The 23,146-nt window shown below is 45.0% G+C and overlaps 2 protein-coding genes across 5 annotated transcripts in view; both read right to left on the bottom strand.

Moving 5' to 3' along the window:
• Positions 1 to 470: 470 nt before the first annotated feature.
• LOC135568580 (uncharacterized) lies at positions 471 to 18,237 on the bottom strand. Its single transcript, XM_065015378.1, has 5 exons — positions 16,985 to 18,237; positions 16,555 to 16,878; positions 14,984 to 15,313; positions 10,785 to 10,940; positions 471 to 1,878 (listed from the first exon to the last, which is right to left on the bottom strand). The coding sequence occupies exons 1-5, from the start codon at positions 17,025 to 17,027 to the stop codon at positions 1,490 to 1,492; spliced, it is 1,242 nt and encodes a 413-aa protein (XP_064871450.1). The 5' UTR covers positions 17,028 to 18,237; the 3' UTR covers positions 471 to 1,489.
• A 2,664-nt stretch (positions 18,238 to 20,901) lies between these two features.
• The window catches only part of LOC115116977 (CMRF35-like molecule 8), a 54,085-nt gene continuing 51,840 nt past the window's right edge, over positions 20,902 to 23,146 (bottom strand). For 2 of the 4 annotated variants that reach the window (XM_065015380.1, XM_065015379.1), the window contains exon 6: positions 20,902 to 22,362. In XM_065015380.1, the coding sequence (XP_064871452.1) occupies positions 22,003 to 22,362 (360 nt within the window). In that variant the 3' untranslated portion in view covers positions 20,902 to 22,002. The remainder of the gene's footprint in view (positions 22,363 to 23,146) is intronic. The other 2 variants (XM_065015381.1, XM_065015382.1) reach the window with 1 other exon arrangement.

Here is a 23,146-nt window from a genome sequence, read left to right on the forward strand (position 1 = left end):
ATAGGTCCTGATATAATGCTATGTTCTCTCCAGGTTGGTCCAGGTGTCTATAGGTCCTGATATAATGTTGTGTGTTCAAGTCTGCAACTCTCTCTGTTCTCTCTCTACTCATAAGAACTTAAATACTATCTTAATGTACTTTATGTACTCTCTCTCTCTCTCTCACTCACTCTTTACGTTCGTACAACTATGTACTTCCCTATTTCTGCATCTCTCTCTCTACTAGTTCAAACCCTCCTACCACATGTTATTTCTGACAGCCCCTCCTTCTTCCTCCTAAACCAATCACATCTGTTCCTACATCACACAGAAGATAGAGAGAGAGAGATGGAGGGTGAGAGAAAGAGAGAGAGAGATCAGTGAGAAAAAAGAGTGAGAGAGAGGCCTCTGGATCAGAGCACAGAAATACATTCATACATTCATTCACTCTCATGCAGAGAAACAGAGTTATTCTACCACTGGAGACTGTCTACACAGGAGAGAAACAGATTTATTCTGTCTACAGAGGAGAGAAACAGAGTTATTCTACCACTGGAGACTGTCTACAGAGGAGAGAAACAGAGTTAATCTGTCTACAGAGGAGAGAAACAGAGTTATTCTACCACTGGAGACTGTCTACAGAGGAGAGAAACAGAGTTAATCTGTCTACAGAGGAGAGAAACAGAGTTATTCTGTCTACAGAGGAGAGAAACAGAGTTATTCTGTCTACAGAGGAGAGAAACAGAGTTATTCTACCATTGGAGACTGTCTACAGAGGAGAGAAACAGAGTTATTCTGTCTACAGAGGAGAGAAACAGAGTTATTCTGTCTACAGAGGAGAGAAACAGAGTTATTCTGTCTACAGAGGAGAGAAACAGAGTTATTCTGTCTACAGTGGAGAGAAACAGAGTTATTCTACCATTGGAGACTGTCTACAGAGGAGAGAAACAGAGTTATTCTGTCTACAGAGGAGAGAAACAGAGTTATTCTGTCTACACAGGAGAGAAACAGAGTTATTATGTCTACAGAGGAGAGAAACAGAGTTATTCTGTCTACAGAGGAGAGAAACAGAGTTATTCTGTCTACAGAGGAGAGAAACAGAGTTATTCTGTCTACAGAGCAGAGAAACAGAGTTATTCTGTCTACACAGGAGAGAAACAGTTATTCTGTCTACAGAGGAGAGAAACAGAGTTATTCTACCACTGGAGACTGTCTACACAGGAGAGAAACAGAGTTAATCTGTCTACACAGGAGAGAAACAGAGTTATTCTGTCTACACAGGAGAGAAACAGAGTTATTCTACCACTGGAGGGCTCTCTCCTTCCATCTATACATCTCTCTCAATTTCAGTTTCAATTTAAGGGCTTCATTGAAATGGGAAACGAATGTTAACATTGCCAAAGCAAGTGAAGTAGATAATAAAGACAAGTGAAATGAACAATAATAATTAACAGTAAACATTACAGACATTTAAAATGTCATATTATCCAGGCTGTATCACAACCGGCCGTTATGGGAGTCCCATTGGCCCAGTCGTCTGGGTTTGGCCGGTGTAGGCCGTCATGGGGAGTCCCATTGGCCCAGTTGTCTGGGTTTGGCCGGTGTAGGCCGTCATGGGGAGTCCCATTGGCCCAGTCGTCTGGGTTTGGCCGGTGTAGGCCGTCATGGGGAGTCCCATTGGCCCAGTCGTCTGGGTTTGGCCGGTGTAGGCCGTCATGGGGAGTCCCATTGGCCCAGTCGTCTGGGTTTGGCCGGTGTAGGCCGTTATGGGGAGTCCCATTGGCCCAGTCGTCTGGGTTTGGCCGGTGTAGGCCGTTATGGGGAGTCCCATTGGCCCAGTCGTCTGGGTTTGGCCGGTGTAGGCCGTCATGGTAACAAATGTTTTCTTAACTGACTTGCCTAGTAAAGGTAAAAAATAAAAAAAATATATAGAAAAAGATGTCTATATACAGTGTTGTAATAATGGGCAAATAGTTAAAGTACAAAAGGGAAAAGAAATCAACATAAATATGGGTTTTATTACAACCCATAGGACATCCACCCAACTTGACACAACTGTGGGAAGCGTTGGAGTCAACATGGGCCAGTATCCCTGTGGAACGCTATCAACAGCTTGTAGAGTCCATGCCCTGAATAATTGAGGATGTTCTGAGGGGGAATATTCAGAAAGTGTTCCTAATTCCTGTTTCAGTGTATATTTACAGTAATTATGAAAGATTGGATTAGAATGGAATTTCATACGTACAAATATTACAAAGACTAACAATTTAATGACTCTTATGTTTTGAACGAGGGGTTGGTAGGTGAAGTCTTGGGTTGCTGTGTTGAGTGGTTGGTGGGTGGAGTCTTGGGTTGCTGTGTTGAGTGGTTGGTAGGTGAAGTCTTGGGTTGCTGTGTTGAGTGGTTGGTGGGTGGAGTCTTGGGTTGCTGTGTTGAGTGGTTGGTAGGTGGAGTCTTGGGTTGCTGTGTTGAGTGGTTGGTAGGTGAAGTCTTGGGTTGCTGTGTTGAGTGGTTGGTAGGTGAAGTCTTGGGTTGCTGTGTTGAGTGGTTGGTAGGTGGGGTCTTGGGTTGCTGTGTTGAGTGGTTAAGTGGAGTCTTGGGTTCTGTATTAAGTGGTTGGTAGGTGGAGTGTTAGGTTGCTGTGTTGAGTGGTTGGGAGGTGGAGTCTTGGGTTGCTGTGTTGAGTGGTTGGTAGGTGAAGTCTTGGGTTGCTGTGTTGATTGGTTTGGTCAGTGGAGTCTCGGGTTGCTGTGTTGAGTGGTTGATAGGTGGAGTAAATTTTCATCGTCAGGTCTCTTCCCTGCACCTGGGTCCAACCTCACCACGTCACACAGCACCACAGGTGATTTCCACAAAGCAGTGAAAGATCTGAGGCAAGGCAAAAATGGCCGTCTACACCATCAAAAGGAACAACAAATTCTGTCTAAATATACTTAAACCAGTTGTAGAAAGCAGTTATTGCCCTTGATGGTTGTGTTGAATGGGATGTGCTCCCTGACCAAACATTCACAACATGGGACAAAAACACATTGAGAATCTGCAGAATTCTACAAAAACATCCTCTTACAAGGTGAAACACCAAATAATGTAGAATTAGCACCTCACGCTGAGGTATGATGCAACTTTTAAATGAGGAACCACTGTAGCAGTGCTAATGAGAGAGGACGCCATAAGCATTGTTCTCAAGGGAAGACAGGCTATGTGCAAACTGCCCACAAAATGAGGTGGAAACTGAGCTGCACTTCCTAACCTCTTGCCAAATGCATGACCATTTAAGAGACACATATTTACCTCAGATTACACAGAACCAAAAATTCTTCCAAAACAAATCCAACTTTGATAAACTCCCACATCTATTAGGTGAAATATCACAGTGTGCCATCACATCTATTAGGTGAAATATCACAGTGTGCCATCACATCTATTAGGTGAAATATCACAGTGTGCCATCACTGCAGCAAGATTTGTTCATCTTCATCAGCCAGCTGAGAAAAATATTCAGTTAATAGAACTTTCATGAAAATATTGTAACACGTTGTTCAACCAATGAGTAGATTACAGAGCATCGTTAGCGAAGGCTTCACAGTGTGGGCTACCTGTGGCTCGGCCAGCAGGGTAGGTTGTAGAGGCTTGGCCAGCAGGGTAGGTTGTAGAGGCTTGGCCAGCAGGGTAGGTTGTAGAGGCTCGGCCAGCAGGTTATGTTGTAGAGGCTCGGCCAGCAGGTTATCAAATCAAATCAAATCAATTTTGTAGAGGCTTGGCCTGCAGGGTAGGTTGTAGAGGCTTGGCCAGCAGGGTAGATTGTAGAGGCTTGGCCAGCAGGGTAGGTTGTAGAGGCTTGGCCTGCAGGGTAGGTTGTAGAGGCTTGGCCAGCAGGGTAGGTTGTAGAGGCTTGGCCAGCAGGGTAGATTGTAGAGGCTTGGCCAGCAGGGTAGGTTGTAGAGGCTTGGCCTGCAGGGTAGGTTGTAGAGGCTTGGCCAGCAGGGTAGGTTGTAGAGGCTGTCTCGTCTGTCTGTCTGTCTGTCTGTCTGTCTGTCTGTCTGTCTGTCTGTCTGTCTGTCTGTCTGTCTGTCTGTCTGTCTGTCTCTCTGTCTGTCTGTCTGTCTGCCTGCCTGCCTGCCTGCCTGCCTGCCTGCCTGCCTGTCTGTCTGTCTGTCTGTCTGTCTGTCTGCCTCTCCGATCTCCTCATACACACAGTCAACCTGCATACAGAACCAATGACAATAAATACATGTTCAGATATGAAAAGAAGTGTGGCCCTCAACCATCGTTAGGCAAGGTGCATCCTAATAAAACATTTCAGGATCTACATGGTCAATATGAGTCTAAGAATCCATGAGAGACTTTACAGAGTACTGTATATATCATAGATACCATCAGACCTGACCACAGACAGGAGGAGAGACATTACAGAGTACTGTATATATCATAGATACCATCAGACCTGACCACAGACAGGAGGAGAGACATTACAGAGTACTGTATATATCATAGATACCATCAGACCTGACCACAGACAGGAGGAGAGACATTACAGAGTACTGTATATATCATAGATACCATCAGACCTGACCACAGACAGGAGGAGAGACTTTACAGAGTACTGTATATATCATAGATACCATCAGACCTGACTACAGACAGGAGGAGAGACTTTACAGAGTACTGTATATATCATAGATACCATCAGACCTGACCACAGACAGGAGGAGAGACTTTACAGAGTACTGTATATATCATAGATACCATCAGACCTGAACACAGACAGGAGGAGAGACTTTACAGAGTACTGTATATATCATAGATACCATCAGACCTGACCACAGACAGGAGGAGAGACTTTACAGAGTACTGTATATATCATAGATACCATCAGACCTGAACACAGACAGGAGGAGAGACTTTACAGAGTACTGTATATATCATAGATACCATCAGACCTGACCACAGACAGGAGGAGAGACTTTACAGAGTACTGTATATATCATAGATAGATACAACTGTCATTTGGTCATTTGATTGTAGTTAGATCAGTCAATAAGGTTGGTTGGTTGGTTGGTCTGATAAAGGTCTGATAAAGGAAGAGACTGAGTTGGATGGTCATCATAGTAACCATAGCAACGGAGGCTATGGTGTCAGCAGCAGCTCTCCACAAAACCTCAAGTAGTTGCATCACTTCCTCTTGGCCTCTGAGAGACTCACATCTATGCCATCAACACCATGACAACATAGTTTTCTATTATGTGGTAACAGGGACTATTACATTATAGCACCACTGAAATCAGTAGACATGAAGCTTAGAAGCACTCTGACTGTCCTGCACCAGGAGAGTAGTCTGAGGGAAGAGCATCTAGAGAGAGTCTGTCCTGCACCAGGAGAGTAGTCTGAGGGAAGAGCATCTAGAGAGAGTTTGTCCTGCACCAGGAGAGTAGTCTGAGGGAAGGGCATCTAGAGAGAGTCTGTCCTGCACCAGGAGAGGAGTCTGAGGGAAGAGCATCTAGAGAGTTTGTCCTGCACCAGGAGAGTAGTCTGAGGGAAGAGCATCTAGAGAGAGTCTGTCCTGCACCAGGAGAGTAGTCTGAGGGAAGAGCATCTAGAGAGAGTCTGTCCTGCACCAGGAGAGTAGTCTGAGGGAAGGGCATCTAGAGAGAGTCTGTCCTGCACCAGGAGAGTAGTCTGAGGGAAGGGCATCTAGAGAGAGTCTGTCCTGCACCAGGAGAGTAGTCTGAGGGAAGAGCATCTAGAGAGAGTCTGTCCTGCACCAGGAGAGTAGTCTGAGGGAAGGGCATCTAGAGAGAGTCTGTCCTGCACCAGGAGAGTAGTCTGAGGGAAGAGCATCTAGAGAGAGTCTGTCCTCCACCAGGAGAGTAGTCTGAGGGAAGGGCATCTAGAGAGAGTCTGTCCTGCACCAGGAGAGTAGTCTGAGGGAAGAGCATCTAGAGAGAGTCTGTCCTGCACCAGGAGAGTAGTCTGAGGGAAGGGCATCTAGAGAGAGTCTGTCCAGCACCAGGAGAGTAGTCTGAGGGAATGGCATCTAGAGAGAGTCTGTCCTGCACCAGGAGAGTAGTCTGAGGGAAGGGCATCTAGAGAGAGTCTGTCCTGCACCAGGAGAGTAGTCTGAGGGAAGAGCATCTAGAGAGAGTCTGTCCTGCACCAGGAGAGTAGTCTGAGGGAAGAGCATCTAGAGAGAGTCTGTCCTGTAGTCTGAGGGAAGGGCATCTAGAGAGAGTATGTCCTGCACCAGGAGAGTAGTCTGAGGGAAGGGCATCTAGAGAGAGTCTGTCCTGCACCAGGAGAGTAGTCTGAGGGAAGGGCATCTAGAGAGAGTCTGTCCTGCACCAGGAGAGTAGTCTGAGGGAAGAGCATCTAGAGAGAGTTTGTCCTGCACCAGGAGAGTAGTCTGAGGGAAGGGCATCTAGAGAGAGTCTGTCCTGCACCAGGAGAGTAGTCTGAGGGAAGAGCATCTAGAGAGAGTCTGTCCTCCACCAGGAGAGTAGTCTGAGGGAAGGGCATCTAGAGAGAGTCTGTCCTGCACCAGGAGAGTAGTCTGAGGGAAGGGCATCTAGAGAGAGTCTGTCCTGCACCAGGAGAGTATTCTGAGGGAAGGGTATCTAGAGAGAGTCTGTCCTGCACCAGGAGAGTAGTCTGAGGGAAGAGCATCTAGAGAGAGACTGTCCTGCACCAGGAGAGTAGTCTGAGGGAAGAGCATCTAGAGAGAGTCTGTCCTGCACCAGGAGAGTAGTCTGAGGGAAGAGCATCTAGAGAGAGTCTGTCCTGCACCAGGAGAGTAGTCTGAGGGAAGGGCATCTAGAGAGAGTCTGTCCTGCACCAGGAGAGTAGTCTGAGGGAAGAGCATCTAGAGAGAGACTGTCCTGCACCAGGAGAGTAGTCTGAGGGAAGAGCATCTAGAGAGAGTCTGTCCTGCACCAGGAGAGTAGTCTGAGGGAAGGGCATCTAGAGAGAGTCTGTCCTGCACCAGGAGAGTAGTCTGAGGGAAGGGCATCTAGAGAGAGTCTGTCCTGCACCAGGAGAGTATTCTGAGGGAAGGGTATCTAGAGAGAGTCTGTCCTGCACCAGGAGAGTAGTCTGAGGGAAGGGCATCTAGAGAGAGTCTGTCCTGCACCAGGAGAGTAGTCTGAGGGAAGAGCATCTAGAGAGAGTCTGTCCTGCACCAGGAGAGTAGTCTGAGGGAAGAGCATCTAGAGAGAGTCTGTCCTGCACCAGGAGAGTAGTCTGAGGGAAGGGCATCTAGAGAGAGTCTGTCCTGCACCAGGAGAGTAGTCTGAGGGAAGGGCATCTAGAGAGAGTCTGTCCTGCACCAGGAGAGTAGTCTGAGGGAAGGGCATCTAGAGAGAGTCTGTCCTGCACCAGGAGAGTAGTCTGAGGGAAGGGCATCTAGAGAGAGTCTGTCCTGCACCAGGAGAGTAGTCTGAGGGAAGAGCATCTAGAGAGAGTCTGTCCTGCACCAGGAGAGTAGTCTGAGGGAAGAGCATCTAGAGAGAGTCTGTCCTGCACCAGGAGAGTAGTCTGAGGGAAGAGCATCTAGAGAGAGTCTGTCCTGCACCAGGACAGTAGTCTGAGAGAAGAGCATCTAGAGAGAGAGGAAGTGTGTGTGTGTGTGTACATACACTCTTCAGATCTTGTTACAGATGTGTGTGTGCTCATTGTTAGAGCAGACAGTCCAATATCTAGTCAATATAATACATGTATGTCATTTAGCCAGAGAGACTTACAGGAGCAATTAGGTTTAATGCCTTATTTCACCTAGTCAGCTCAGGGATTCAAACCAGCTACCTTGCAGTTACTGGCCCAACACTCTTAACTGCTGGGCTACCTGCATCCCATAATACATGATCTTTGTTGTCAGGAGGAACGGTCTTTAGAAGTCAGATGTGTTTTTTATTTAGTTAAGAATAAACAACACTATATACAATTCAGACACAATCACATCATTAAACCAACACAGTAAATGATAACAGTTTTCAATTACACCAAACGTCACACTATACAAGTCATCATTATCATCATCATCAACATCATCATCACCACCATCATCATCATCATTATCATCAACATCATCATTATCATCATCATCATCACCATCATCATCATCACCATCATCATCATCACCATTATCGCCACCATCATCATCACCATCATCATCAACATCATCACCATCATCATCACCACCATCATCATTATCACAACCATCATCATCACCACCATCATCATCACCATTATCACCATCATCATCATCACCACCATCATCATCACCACCATCATCATCATCATCATCACCACCATCATCATCATCATCCAAATAATAATATTAATAACAATAGTAATAATAATTATAACTATCATAATACTATTAACAACAACAAACAATAATAATAATCTATTGGGTGGTTGGGCTTGTTGCCGTGGTTATTGAGTACTGATGGTGAATGTCATCACTAAGTAAAACACAACAGATGAGGAAATCTGATCAGACAGATCAGAAAAGGAAGAGTTGTTTTTCAGACAGTTCCATGACACTGTTCCATGACACTGTTCCATGACACTGCTCCATGACACTGTTCCATGACACTGTTCCATGACACTGCTCCATGACACTGTTCCATGACACTGTTCCATGACACTGCTCCATGACACTGTTCCATGACACTGCTCCATGACACTGTTCCATGACACTGTTCCATGACACTGCTCCATGACACTGTTCCATGAAACTGTTCCATGAAACTGTTCCATGACACTGCTCCATGACACTGTTCCATGACACTGCTCCATGACACTGTTCCATGACACTGCTCCATGACACTGTTCCATGACACTGTTCCATGACACTGCTCCATGACACTGTTCCATGACACTGTTCCATGACACTCTTTCATGACCCTGTTCCTTGACACTGTTCCATGACCCTGTTCCATGACACTGTTCCGTGACACTGTTCCGTGACACTGCTCCGTGACACTGTTCCATGACACTGTTCCATGACACTGTTCCATGACACTGTTCCATGTGTCTCTGATGCTGATGGATTTACAAATGTTTGTTCATCAATGATCAGGTGTTGTTGTATTTTATGATCAGACTTCACCCCTATAGTGAGACTCGCTGTCGGTTTTGAGCAGGGTATTTGGCATTCACCAACGTCCTCCTAAATTGCAAATCAAGTGGTCGCTACTGTGTGTATGGCCCATGTGATTGGTAGCCAGTGACTCAGGTGTCTCTGGGGCCTTTTCTCGTTTGGGCAAAAGTCAGTCTTCCGTCCTCTCTCCTCAGTTCTCTCTCCTCCGTTCTCTCTCCTCCGTTCTCTCTCCTCCGTCCTCTCTCCTCCGTCCTCTCTCCTCCGTCCTCTCTCCTCCGTTCTCTCTCCTCCGTCCTCTCTCCTCCGTCCTCTCTCCTCCGTCCTCTCTCCTCCGTTCTCTCTCCTCTCTCCTCCGTCCTCTCTCCTCCGTCCTCTCTCCTCCGTTCTCTCTCCTCCGTCCTCTCTCCTCCGTCCTCTCTCCTCCGTCCTCTCTCCTCCTTTCTCGTCCTCTCTCATCCGTCCTCTCTCCTCCGTCCTCTCTCCTCCGTCCTCTCTCCACTGTCCTCTCTCCTCCGTCCTCTCTCCTCCGTCCTCTCTCCTCCGTTCTCTCTCCTCCGTCCTCTCTCCTCCGTCCTCTCTCCACTGTCCTCTCTCCTCCGTCCTCTCTCCTCCGTCCTCTCTCCTCCGTTCTCTCTCCTCCGTCCTCTCTCCTCCGTCCTCTCTCTTCCGTTCTCTCTCCTCCCCGTCCTCTCTCCTCTGTCCTCTCTCCTCCGTTCTCTCTCCTCCGTTCTCTCTCCTCCGTTCTCTCTCCTCCGTCCTCTCTCCTCTGTCCTCTCTCCTCCGTTCTCTCTCCTCTGTCCTCTCTCCTCCGTTCTCTCTCCTCCGTTCTCTCTCCTCCGTCCTCTCTCCTCCGTTCTCTCTCCTCCGTCCTCTCTCCTTTCTCCTCCGTCCTCTCTCCTCCGTCCTCTCTCCTCCCTTCTCTCTCCTCTGTCCTCTCTCATCCGTCCTCTCTCCTCCGTCCTCTCTCCACCGTTCTCTCTCCTCCGTTCTCTCTCCTCCGTTCTCTCTCCTCCGTCCTCTCTCCTCCGTCCTCTCTCCTCTGTCCTCTCTCCTCTGTCCTCTCTCCTCCGTTCTCTCTCCTCTGTCCTCTCTCCTCCGTTCTCTCTCCTCTGTCCTCTCTCCTCCGTTCTCTCTCCTCCGTCCTCTCTCCTCCGTCCTCTCTCCTTTCTCCTCCGTCGTCTCTCCTTTCACCTCTGTCCTCTCTCCTTTCTCCTCCGTCCTCTCTCCTTTCACCTCCATCCTCTCTCCTTTCTCCTCCGTCCTCTCTCCTTTCACCTCCGTTCTCTCTCATTATACTTTCGCAAGGCACTGTACATGCAGACATGTCTACCACTAACCTACCCTCAAATCATAACACTAACCTACCCTCATATCATAACACTACATACAGACATGTCTACCACTAACCTACCCTCAAATCATAACACTAACCTACCCTCATATCATAACACTACATGCAGACATGTCTACCACTAACCTACCCTCAAATCATAACACTAACCTACCCTCATATCATAACACTACATACAGACATGTCTACCACTAACCTACCCTCATATCATAACACTAACCTACCCTCGTATCATAACACTAACCTACCCTCATATCATAACACTAACCTACCCTCATATCATACCACTACATACAGACATGTCTACCACTAACCAAAGTGAGACTCATACAGTTGAATTTGTAAAGTTGTATTTACCGTTGAGTGATGATGATGAAGAAGAAGATGATGTTGATGATGGTGATGATGATGAAGAAGAAGATGATGATGATGATTGTGAGATGAAGGTGATTGTGGCTGAGGCTTGAAGAGCTGTAGTTGTTGTTGTTGTTGTGCTCATGGTGGTTGGTGCCGCTGAAAACAATGGACAAGTTGGAAAATGTTTTAGCAAGGTGAGGAGAGGGAGAGATGGAGAGATGAGGAGAGAGAGAGATGGAGGTGAAGAGAGAGAGAGCGGTAGAGAGTCATATGGAGAGAGAGTGAGATGGAGGTGAAGAGCGAGAGAGAGAGATGGAGGTGAAGAGAGAGATGGAGGTGAAGAGAGAGAGAGATGGAGGTGAAGAGAGAGAGAGATGGAGAGGAAGAGAGAGATATGGAGGTATAGAGTCATATGGAGAGAGAGAGAGATGGAGGTGAAGAGCGAGAGAGAGAGATGGAGGTGAAGAGAGAGAGAGAGAGATGGAGGTGAAGAGAGAGAGAGAGAGATGGAGGTGAAGAGAGAGAGAGAGATGGAGGTGAAGAGAGAGAGAGATGGAGAGGAAGAGAGAGATATGGAGGTAGAGAGTCATATGGAGAGAGAGTGAGATGGAGGTGAAGAGCGAGAGAGAGAGATGGAGGTGAAGAGAGAGAGAGAGAGAGATGGAGGTGAAGAGAGAGAGAGAGATGGAGGTGAAGAGAGAGAGAGATGGAGAGGAAGAGAGAGATATGGAGGTAGAGAGTCATATGGAGAGAGAGAGAGAGAGAGATGGAGGTAGAGAGTCATATGGAGAGAGAGTAAGATGGAGGTGAAGAGAGAGAGATGGAGGGTAAACAGAGAGATGGAGAGAGCAATATAGAGAGTAACATTTGCAAAGAGAGAATGATAGAGATAGAGAGTGATAGAGATAAAGAGTGATAGAGATAGAGAGTGATAGAGATAGAGAGTGATAGAGAAAGAGAGTGATAGAGATAAAGAGTGATAGAGATAAATAGTGATAGAGATAGAGAGTGATAGAGAACGAGAGTGATAGAGATAAAGAGTGATAGAGAGAGTGATAGAGAGAGAGTGATAGAGATAAAGAGTGATAGAGATAAAGAGTGATAAGAAAAGAGAGTGATAGAAATAGAGAGTGATAGAGATAAAGAGTGATAGAGATAGAGAGTGATATAGATAAAGAGTGATAGAGATAGAGAGTGATAGAGATAGAGAGTGATAGAGATAGAGAGTGATAGAGTGATAAGAAAAGAGAGTGATATAGATAGCGATAGAGAGTGATAGAGATAAAGAGTGATAGAGAAAGAGTGTGATAGAGAAAGAGGGTGATAGAGATAAAGAGTGATAGAGATAGAGTGATAAGAAAAGAGAGAGAGAGTGATAGAGATAGAGAGTGATAGAGATAAAGAGTATTAGAGATAAAGAGTAATAGAGATAAAGAGTGATAGAGATAGAGAGTGATAGAGAGTGATAGAGATAGAGAGTGATAGAGATAAAGAGTGATAGAGATAGAGAGTGATAGAGATAGAGATAAAGAGTGATAGAGATAAAGAGTGATAGAGATAGAGAGTGATAGAGATAAATAGTGATAGAGATAGAGAGTGATAGAGATAAAGAGTGATAGAGATAGGGAGTGATAGAGATGGAGAGTGATAGAGAGCGAGTGATAGAGATAAAGAGTGATAGAGATAAAGAATGATAGAGATAGAGAGTGGTAGAGATAGAGATAAAGAGTGATCTCTCTCTCTCTCTCAATTCAATTCAAGGGGCTTTATTGGCATGGGAAACATGTTAACATTGTCTCCCTCTCTCTCTCCCTCTCTCTCACTCTCTCTCTCTCTCTGTCTCTCTCTCTCTCTCTCTCTCTCTCTGTCTCTCTGTCGCTCTCTCTCTCTCTCTCTCTGTCTCTCTGTCTCTCTCTCTCTCTCTCTCTGATGACAACAAACACACAGACATTACAGAGGAAGTTACAGTGTTCTGGTCCAGTGTCTTTTCACTACAAACACACAGACACACCCAGCCTCCACTAACACACTGACTAACATACTGTAGTTATATATAATGTATAATATAATGCTATATGTTATTTACATGGTCAGACAGTATGTAACATAGTTACTGCAGGTGTACAGCATGGGAAGCAGAGGAGGCTGTTGGGAGGAGGAAAAGGAGGGTGGTCTAATCACAATGTCTGGAATGAACGGTATCAAACACATTAAACATGTGAATGATATTAAAAATATATATATATATTTAACCTTTATTTAACCGGGTAGGCTAGTTGAGAACAAGTCCTCATTTACAGCTGTGACCTGGCCAAGATAAAGCAAAGCAGTGTGACACAAACAACACAGTTACACATGGAATAAACAAACATACAGTCAATAACACAATAGAAAAAGTCTATATACATTGTGTACAAATGAGGTACGATAACGGAGGTAAGGCAACAAAAATAATAACAGTTTAGCAATTAAACACTGGAATGGTAGATGTGCAGAAGATGAATGTGCAAGTAGAGATACTGGGGTGCAAAGGAGCAACAAACAAAAAGATAACAGAATGGGGATGAGGTAGTTGGATGGGCTATTTACAGATGGGCTATGTCCAGGTGCAATTATCTGTAAGCTGCTCTGACAGCTGGTGCTTAAAGTTAGTGAGGGAGATATGAGTCTCCAGCTTCAGTGATTTTGCCATTCGTTCCAGTCATTGGCAGCAGAGAACTGGAAGGAAAGGCAGCCAAATGAGGAATTGGCTTTGGGGGTGAGCAGTGAGATATGCCCGCTGGAGCGTGTGCTACGGGTGGGTGCTGCTTCAGTGACCAGTGAGCTGAGATAAGGCAGGGCTTTACCTAGCAAAGACTTATAGATGACTTGGAGCCAGTGAGTTTGGCGATGAATATGAAGCGAGGGCCAGCCAACGAGCATACAGGTCGCAATGATGGGTAGAATGTGGGACTTTGGTGACAAAATGGATGGCACTGTCATAGACTGCATCCAATTTGCTGAGTAGAGTGTTGGAGGCTATTTTGTAAATGACATTGCCGAAGTCGAGGATCGGTAGGATGGTCAGTTTTACGAAGGTATGTTTGGCAGCATGAGTGAAGGAGGCTTTATTGTGAAATAGGAAGCTGATTCTAGATTTAATTTTAGATTGGAAATGCTTAATGTGAGTCTGGAAGGAGAGTTTACAGTCTAACCAGACACCTAGGTATTTGTAGTTGTCCACATATTCTAAGTCAGAACCGTTCAGAGTAGTGATGCTAGATGGGCGGGCAGGTATGGGCAGCGATCGGTTGAAGAGCATACATTTAGTTTTACTTGCATTTAAGAACAGATGGAGGCCACGGAAGGAGAGTTGTATGGCATTGAAGTTCGTCTGGAGGTTAGTTAACACAGCGTCCAAAGAAGGGCCAGAAATATACAGAATGGTGTCATCTGCTCAGAGGTGGATCAGAGACTCACCAGCAGCAAGATCGACATCATTGATGTATACAGAGAAAAAAGTCGGCCCGAGAATTGAACCCTGTGGCACCCCCATAGAGACTGCCAGAGGTCCGGACAACAGGCCCTCTGATTTGACACAATGAACTCTGAGAAGGTTTTGGTGAACCAGGTGAGGCAGTCTTTTGAGAAACCAAGGCTGTTGAGTATGCCAATAAGAATGTGGTGATTGACAGAGTCGAAAGCCTTGGCCAGGTTGATGAATACAGCTGCACAGTATTGTTTCTTATCAATGGCGGTTATGAAATCGTTTAGGACCTTGAGCGTGGCTGAGGTGCACCCAAGACCAGCTCGGAAACCAGATTGCATAGTGGAGAAGGTACGGTGGGATTTGAAATGGTCGGTGATCTGTTTGTTAACTTGGCTTTCAAAGACCTTAGAAAGGCAGGGTAGGATAGATATAGGTCTGTAGCAGTTTGGGTCTAGAGTGTCTCCCCATTTGAGGAGGGGGATGACCACGGAAGCTTTCCAATCTCTGGTGATCTCAGACGATACGAAAGAGAGGTTGAACAGGCCAGTAAGTTGCAAAGATTTCGGCGGATCATTTTAGAAAGAGAGGATCCAGATTGTTCGCCCGGCTGATTTGTAGGGGTCCAGCTCATGCAATTATCATTTAAATTAAACTACTTTTATCACAAAGATAACTGCAACTTGTGTGTTTATGTTCACGTGTTAAAGAGAAAGAAGAAGTTTATACTCACTTATAACAAGCAGCTTCACCTGTGTGATCAGTGTAATGTAACGTTGTTCTGTCCTGCTGGTTTCTACTCCACACCAGTAGGTCCCAGTATCATCTTCAGTCAGGTCACTGATGGTCACTGTGGAGAATCTCTCTCTTCTTCTCTTAGAAAGAGAATATCTTCTAGGTTTTTCATGATATGTATCTGATATCTTGTTTTCACAGTCAGATTCACTGTCTACTTTGCAGAAATACTTGATGTTGTCCTCATGGTCCTCTGGATAGTTGCATCTGATGGTAGCTTCTCCTCCCAGAAAGGCCGTCTCTGTGACTGACTTCTCACAGCAGTCATCTGTCAATAGGAACACACATCACAACCTTAGTCTAGTACTATAGACTGACTTCTCACAGCAGTCATCTGTCAACAGGAACACACACCACAACCTTAGTCTAGTACTATAGACTGACTTCTCACAGCAGTCATCTGTCAATAGGAACACACATCACAACCTTAGTCTAGTACTATAGACTGACTTCTCACAGCAGTCATCTGTCAATAGGAACACACATCACAACCTTAGTCTAGTACTATAGACTGACTTCTCACAGCAGTCATCTGTCAATAGGAACACACATCACAACCTTAGTCTAGTACTATAGACTGACTTCTCACAGCAGTCATCTGTCAATAGGAACACACATCACAACCTTAGTCTAGTACTATAGACTGACTTCTCACAGCAGTCATCTGTCAACAGGAACACACATCACAACCTTAGTCTAGTACTATAGACTGACTTCTCACAGCAGTCATCTGTCAATAGGAACACACATCACAACCTTAGTCTAGTACTATAGACTGACTTCTCACAGCAGTCATCTGTCAATAGGAACACACATCACAACCTTAGTCTAATACTATAGACTGACTTCTCACAGCAGTCATCTGTCAATAGGAACACACATCACAACCTTAGTCTAGTACTATAGACTGACTTCTCACAGCAGTCATCTGTCAACAGGAACACACATCACAACCTTAGTCTAGTACTATAGACTGACTTCTCACAGCAGTCATCTGTCAATAGGAACACACATCACAACCTTAGTCTAGTACTATAGACTGACTTCTCACAGCAGTCATCTGTCAATAGGAACACACATCACAACCTTAGTCTAATACTATAGACTGACTTCTCACAGCAGTCATCTGTCAATAGGAACACACATCACAACCTTAGTCTAGTACTATAGACTGACTTCTCACAGCAGTCATCTGTCAACAGGAACACACATCACAACCTTAGTCTAGTACTATAGACTGACTTCTCACAGCAGTCATCTGTCAACAGGAACACACATCACAATCTTAGTCTAATACTATAGACTGACTTCTCACAGCAGTCATCTGTCAACAGGAACACACATCACAACCTTAGGTACTATAGACTGACAGCAGTCATCTGTCAATAGGAACACACATCACAACCTTAGTCTAGAACTATAGACTGACTTCATTGACTAGTGGTACTGATCATGTAATACCGTATGTAGCTAAATTAATTTTATAAAGTTAAAGTAAAAGTCTCTCACCCTTCTTCACATCCAGCTCTACCTTGGTATAACTGTCAGGTATAGTAGGTTTGTCCACTCCACACCAGTAGGTCCTTTCATCTTGTCTGGTCAGTTGTCTGATGATCACCTTGAAGTAGTTTCCTCCAGTGTTGTCATACAGAGAGAATCTACCACTGTGTACCCAGGTGTTCCTCAATCCAGTTCTGATTTGATCCTCACATCTCAAACGGTTCTGCTCCAAGCAGAAATATTTCTCACGACTTCTGTCTTCTGTGGAATAATGACAGGAGATGATGACAGTTCCTCCAGAGTATCCTGTCACTTTGAAGGAGCTCAAACAACCTGCCAATCAGAACAGAGAAAGTATATTATCTGTAGTAGCAGCCTTTATAAGAAACATAACTGGATGTTATTACATTGTTATAGAGAGTTATAACAAGCTTATTACCTGTCATGAAGGAGAGGAGGATGACTATCAGCAGGATCCTCATCTTGTTGTGTTCTCTCCAGGTTGGTCCAGGTGTCTATAGGTCCTGATATAATGTTGTGTTCTCTCCAGGTTGGTCCAGGTGTCTATAGGTCCTGATATAATGTTGTGTTCTCTCCAGGTTGGTCCAGGTGTCTATAGGTCCTGATATAATGTTGTGTTCTCTCCAGGTTGGTCCAGGTGTCTATAGGTCCTGATATAATGTTGTGTTCTCTCCAGGTTGGTCCAGGTGTCTATAGGTCCTGATATAATGTTGTGTTCTCTCCAGGTTGGTCCAGGTGTCTATAGGTCCTGATATAATGTTGTGTTCTCTCCAGGTGTCTATAGGTCCTGATATAATGTTGTGTTCTCTCCAGGTTGGTCCAGGTGTCTATAGGTCCTGATATAATGTTGTGTTCTCTCCAGGTGTCTATAGGTCCTGATATAATGTTGTGTTCTCTCCAGGTGTCTATAGGTCCTGATATAATGGTGTGTTCTCTCCAGGTGTCTATAGGTCCTGATATAATGTTGTGTTCTCTCCAGGTTGGTCCAGGTGTCTATAGGTCCTGATATAATGTTGTGTTCTCTCCAGGTGTCTATAGGTCCTGATATAATGCTGTGTTCTCTCCAGGTTGGTCCAGGTGTCTATAGGTCCTGATATAATGTTGTGTTCTCTCCAGGTGTCTATAGGTCCTGATATAATGTTGTGTTCTCTCCAGGTGTCTATAGATCCTGATATAATGTTGTGTTCTCTTCAGGTGTCTATAGGTCCTGATATAATGTTGTGTTCTCTTCAGGTTGGTCCAGGTGTCTATAGGTCCTGATATAATGTTGTGTTCTCTCCAGGTGTCTATAGGTCCTGATATAATGTTGTGTTCTCTTCAGGTGTCTATAGGTCCTGATATAATGCTGTGTTCTCTCCAGGTGTCTATAGGTCCTGATATAATGCTGTGTTCTCTCCAGGTTGGTCCAGGTGTCTATAGGTCCTGATATAATGCTGTGTTCTCTCCAGGTGTCTATAGGTCCTGATATAATGTTGTGTTCTCTCCAGGTGTCTATAGGTCCTGATATAATGCTGTGTTCTCTCCAGGTTGGTCCAGGTGTTGTGGTAGAATTATATACATGATTTGATAACAAAAGAGAAAAGGTAAAGTTATGGGTTCATTCCTTGTTCTGGTAAAATGCATTTTTATTATATAGGGCAGGAAGAAGTTAAAGGCCATAGGGGACACTAAAAATTCATCTTAGGCCAGCTGGGCCAGGATCAAAGAGGTTGCCTAAGGACGGGGTCAGCCAAATGACTAACTGATGGATTGCAGGCATCAGTCACATCACAGGGGAAACACAAGTCTGTTTGACCTTAGACAAACCATATGAAGAGCAGGGGACCAGAACAAATGGGAACCCTAAAGCTAAATGAGATGAAAGACACATACAATAGGGACACAGGGTTAATTACAGGGTCTGAGCACAGGCCACAGGAAGGGGGGATGTATATTATCTTTAGGTCAAAGGAAGGGTCTTGACATCATATAATCTGGCCGAAAGCAGATGTGGGCGTTACTGGGCTGAACAAGCAGGACGAACAGATTGGAATGTAAGGGGGATTTGCATTGGGGGATGAACTGATAATGTATGCAAGGAGATAAAAAGGAGAGCTCTGGAGGTTGTGAGTCCCGTGGGTCCTGCGGGGCTCTCCGACTTACGATACGAGGGTGTATTAAAAGTCTATCATTGAATTCAAAGTTCCTGGTCGTGTCATGTTTGAATCGATTGGCCACTACAGTGTCTATAGGTCCTGATATAATGTTGTGTTCTCTCCAGGTTGGTCCAGGTGTCTATAGGTCCTGATATAATGTTGTGTTCTCTCCAGGTGTCTATAGGCCCTGATATAATGTTGTGTTCTCTCCAGGTGTCTATAGGTCCTGATATAATGTTGTGTTCTCTCCAGGTTGGTCCAGGTGTCTATAGGTCCTGATATAATGTTGTGTTTTCTCCAGGTTGGTCCAGGTGTCTATAGGTCCTGATATAATGTTGTGTTCTCTCCAGGTGTCTATAGGTCCTGATATAATGTTGTGTTCTCTCCAGGTTGGTCCAGGTGTCTATAGGTCCTGATATAATGTTGTGTTCTCTCCAGGTGTCTATAGGTCCTGATATAATGTTGTGTTCTCTTCAGGTTGGTCCAGGTGTCTATAGGTCCTGATATAATGTTGTGTTCTCTCCAGGTGTCTATAGGTCCTGATATAATGTTGTGTTCTCTTCAGGTGTCTATAGGTCCTGATATAATGTTGTGTTCTCTTCAGGTTGGTCCAGGTGTCTATAGGTCCTGATATAATGTTGTGTTCTCTCCAGGTGTCTATAGGTCCTGATATAATGTTGTGTTCTCTTCAGGTTGGTCCAGGTGTCTATAGGTCCTGATATAATGTTGTGTTCTCTCCAGGTTGGTCCAGGTGTCTATAGGTCCTGATATAATGTTGTGTTCTCTCCAGGTGTCTATAGGTCCTGTTTTAATGTTGTGTTCTCTCCAGGTTGATCCAGGTGTCTATAGGTCCTGATATAATGTTGTCTGTCCAAGTCTGTAACTTTATCCGTTCTTCTCTATTTATAGGAACTTAAATACAAACTTCATGTACTTTATGTTCTCTCTCTGCCCTCCCTCTCTCTCACTCACTCTTTGCAGTCTTACAACTATGTAGTTCCCTATTCCTGCATCTCTCTCTCTCTCTCTAGTAGTTCAAACCCTCCTACCACATGATATGTCTGACAGCCCCTCCCTCTTCCTCCTTAACCAATCACATCTTTGTTCCTACATCGCACAGTCGAGAGAGAGAAAATGAGATCAGTGAGAGACTCCTCTATGGATCATAGCACAGAAACACATTCATACATTCATGCAGACCCGAGGCTCTCTACAGAGAAGAGTTATTCTGCTACTGGAGGGTGACCTCCCTCCATCTCTCTCTTCCTTCATTTCTCTCTCCCTTCATCTCTCTCTCTCTCCCTCCATCTCTCTCTCCCTCCATCTCTCTCTCTCCCTTCATCTCTCTCTCCCTTCATCTCTCTCTCCCTCCATCTCTCTCTCCCTCCATCTCTCTCTCCCTCCATCTCTCTCTCCCTTCATCTCTCTCTCCCTTCATCTCTCTCTCCCTCCATCTCTCTCTCCCTTCATCTCTCTCTCTCTCCCTCCATCTCTCTCCCTTCATCTCTCTCTCCCTTCATCTCTCTGTCCCTCCATCTCTCTCTCCCTTCATCTCTCTCTCTCCCTCCATCTCTCTCTCCCTCCATCTCTCTCTCTCTCCCTCCATCTCTCTCTCCCTCCATCTCTCTCTTCCTCCATCTCTCTCTTCCTCCATCTCTCTCTCCCTCCATCTCTCTCTCCCTCCATCTCTCTCTTCCTCCATCTCTCTCTCCCTCCATCTCTCTGTCCCTCCATCTCTCTCTCCCTCCATCTCTCTCTCCCTCCATCTCTCTGTCCCTCCATCTCTCTCTCCCTCCATCTCTCTCTCCCTCCATCTCTCTGTCCCTCCATCTCTCTCTTCCTCCATCTCTCTCTCCCTCCATCTCTCTCTCCCTCCATCTCTCTGTGATTCCATCTCTCTCTTCCTCCATCTCTCTCTCCCTCCATCTCTCTGTGATTCCATCTCTCTCTCCCTCCATCTCTCTCTCCCTTCATCTCTCTCTCCCTTCATCTCTCTCTCCCTCCATCTCTCTCTCCCTCCATCTCTCTCTCCCTCCATCTCTCTCTCCCTTCATCTGTCCCTCCATCTCAGCTCTGTGTGTCTAGTGACAGTGGTACATGCTGATGAGACAGATACTGAGTTTACTGACAGCACCAGTGGAGGCTGGCGAGGGGAGGACTACTTATAGTAATGTCTAGAATGGAACGTATCAAACACATAGAAATATATTGGTGCTTTATTGAATTTTATATAGCCCTTCGTACATCAGCTGATATCTCAGAGTGCTGTACAGAAACACAGCCTAAAACCCCAAACAGCAATGCAGGTGTAGAAGCACGGTGTAAAACACCAATGAATGAAAACATGAATTAATGCTGTTCCATACAGATCAGTGACAGTAGTAGACTATGTAGCAGTGTTTAATGGTGCAGTACATTATGAGGTGTCTACAGTAGTAGACTATGTAGCAGAGTGTTTAATGGTGCAGTACATTATGAGGTGTCTACAGTAGTAGACTATGTAGCAGAGTGTTTAATGGTGCAGTACATTATGAGGTGTCTACAGTAGTAGACTATGTAGCAGAGTGTTTAATGGTGCAGTACATTATGAGGTGTCTACAGTAGTAGACTATGTAGCAGAGTGTTTAATGGTGCAGTACATTATGAGGTGTCTACAGTAGTAGACTATGTAGCAGAGTGTTTAATGGTGCAGTACACTATGAGGTGTCTACAGTAGTAGACTATGTAGCAGAGTGTTTAATGGTGCAGTACATTATGAGGTGTCTACAGTAGTAGACTATGTAGCAGAGTGTTTAATGGTGCAGTACATTATGAGGTGTCTACAGTAGTAGACTATGTAGCAGAGTGTTTAATGGTGCAGTACATTATGAGGTGTCTACAGTAGTAGACTATGTAGCAGAGTGTTTAATGGTGCAGTACATTATGAGGTGTCTACAGTAGTAGACTATGTAACAGAGTGTTTAATGGTGCAGTACATTATGAGGTGTCTACAGTAGTAGACTATGTAACAGAGTGTTTAATGGTGCAGTACACTATGAGGTGTCTACAGTAGTAGACTATGTAACAGAGTGTTTAATGGTGCAGTACATTATGAGGTGTCTACAGTAGTAGACTATGTAACAGAGTGTTTAATGGTGCAGTACATTATGAGGTGTCTACAGTAGTAGACTATGTAACAGAGTGTTTAATGGTGCAGTACAAACCCTGAACCCCAACATGGCAATAGAACCACCTCCACTTCAAACGCTGCAAATTAGTCCCTAAATTCAGTCTTTGTTTGCAGTTCCAGGGATCGATACATTTAAACTTGGTTTGCAGTCTTGGGGTTCAGGTTTTGGTAAGTTGAATCTTGGATTGCTGTGTTGGGGTTCAGGGTTTGGTAAGTTGAATCTTGGATTGCAGTGTTGGGGTTCAGGGTTTGGTAAATTGAATCTTGGATTGCAGTGTTGGGGTTCAGGGTTTGGTAAGTTGAATCTTGGATTGCAGTGTTGGGGTTCAGGGTTTGGTAAGTTGAATCTTGGATTGCAGTGTTGGGGTTCAGGGTTTGGTAAGTTGAATCTTGGATTGCAGTGTTGGTGTTCAGGGTTTGGTAGACAGCATCATCTGTTCCTATATAAACCATGGTGTCTGTAGCAGGGTCATTCTCATAGTCCTGGTCCCCCTATAAAGGTAAAACAACATTAGTCCATAATCAGTACCATCAGACAGAGTCATTAGTCCATAATCAGTACCATCAGACAGTTATTAGTCCATAATCAGTACTATCAGTCGAGTCATTAGTCCATAATCAGTACCATCAGTGGAGTCATTAGTCCATAATCAGTACTATCAGTAGAGTCATTAGTCCATAATCAGTACCATCAGTAGAGTCATTAGTCCATAATCAGTACCATCAGTAGAGTCATTAGTCCATAATCAGTACTATCAGTAGAGTCATTAGTCCATAATCAGTACTATCAGTAGAGTCATTAGTCCATAATCAGTACTATCAGTAGAGTCATTAGTCCATAATCAGTACTATCAGTAGAGTCATTAGTCCATAATCAGTACCATCAGACAGAGTCATTGGTCCATAATCAGTACCATCAGTAGAGTCATTAGTCCATAATCAGTACTATCAGTAGAGTCATTAGTCCATAATCAGTACCATCAGACAGAGTCATTAGTCCATAATCAGTACTATCAGTAGTCATTAGTCCATAATCAGTACCATCAGTAGAGTCATTAGTTCTCTCTCCCCCGCTACTCTCTCCTCTTCCATCCTATCATCTCTTCCCTCTGCTCAAACCTTCTCCAACCTATCTCCTGATTCTGCCTCCTCAACCCTCCTCTCCTCCCTTTCTGCATCCTTTGACTCTCTATGTCCCCTATCCTCCAGGCCGGCTCGGTCCTCCCCTCCCACTCCGTGGCTCGACGACTCATTGCGAGCTCACAGAACAGGGCTC

The sequence above is a fragment of the Oncorhynchus nerka genome, unplaced genomic scaffold, assembly GCF_034236695.1.
Source record: "Oncorhynchus nerka isolate Pitt River unplaced genomic scaffold, Oner_Uvic_2.0 unplaced_scaffold_1472, whole genome shotgun sequence".
NCBI classification, from domain to species: Eukaryota; Metazoa; Chordata; class Actinopteri; order Salmoniformes; family Salmonidae; genus Oncorhynchus; species Oncorhynchus nerka.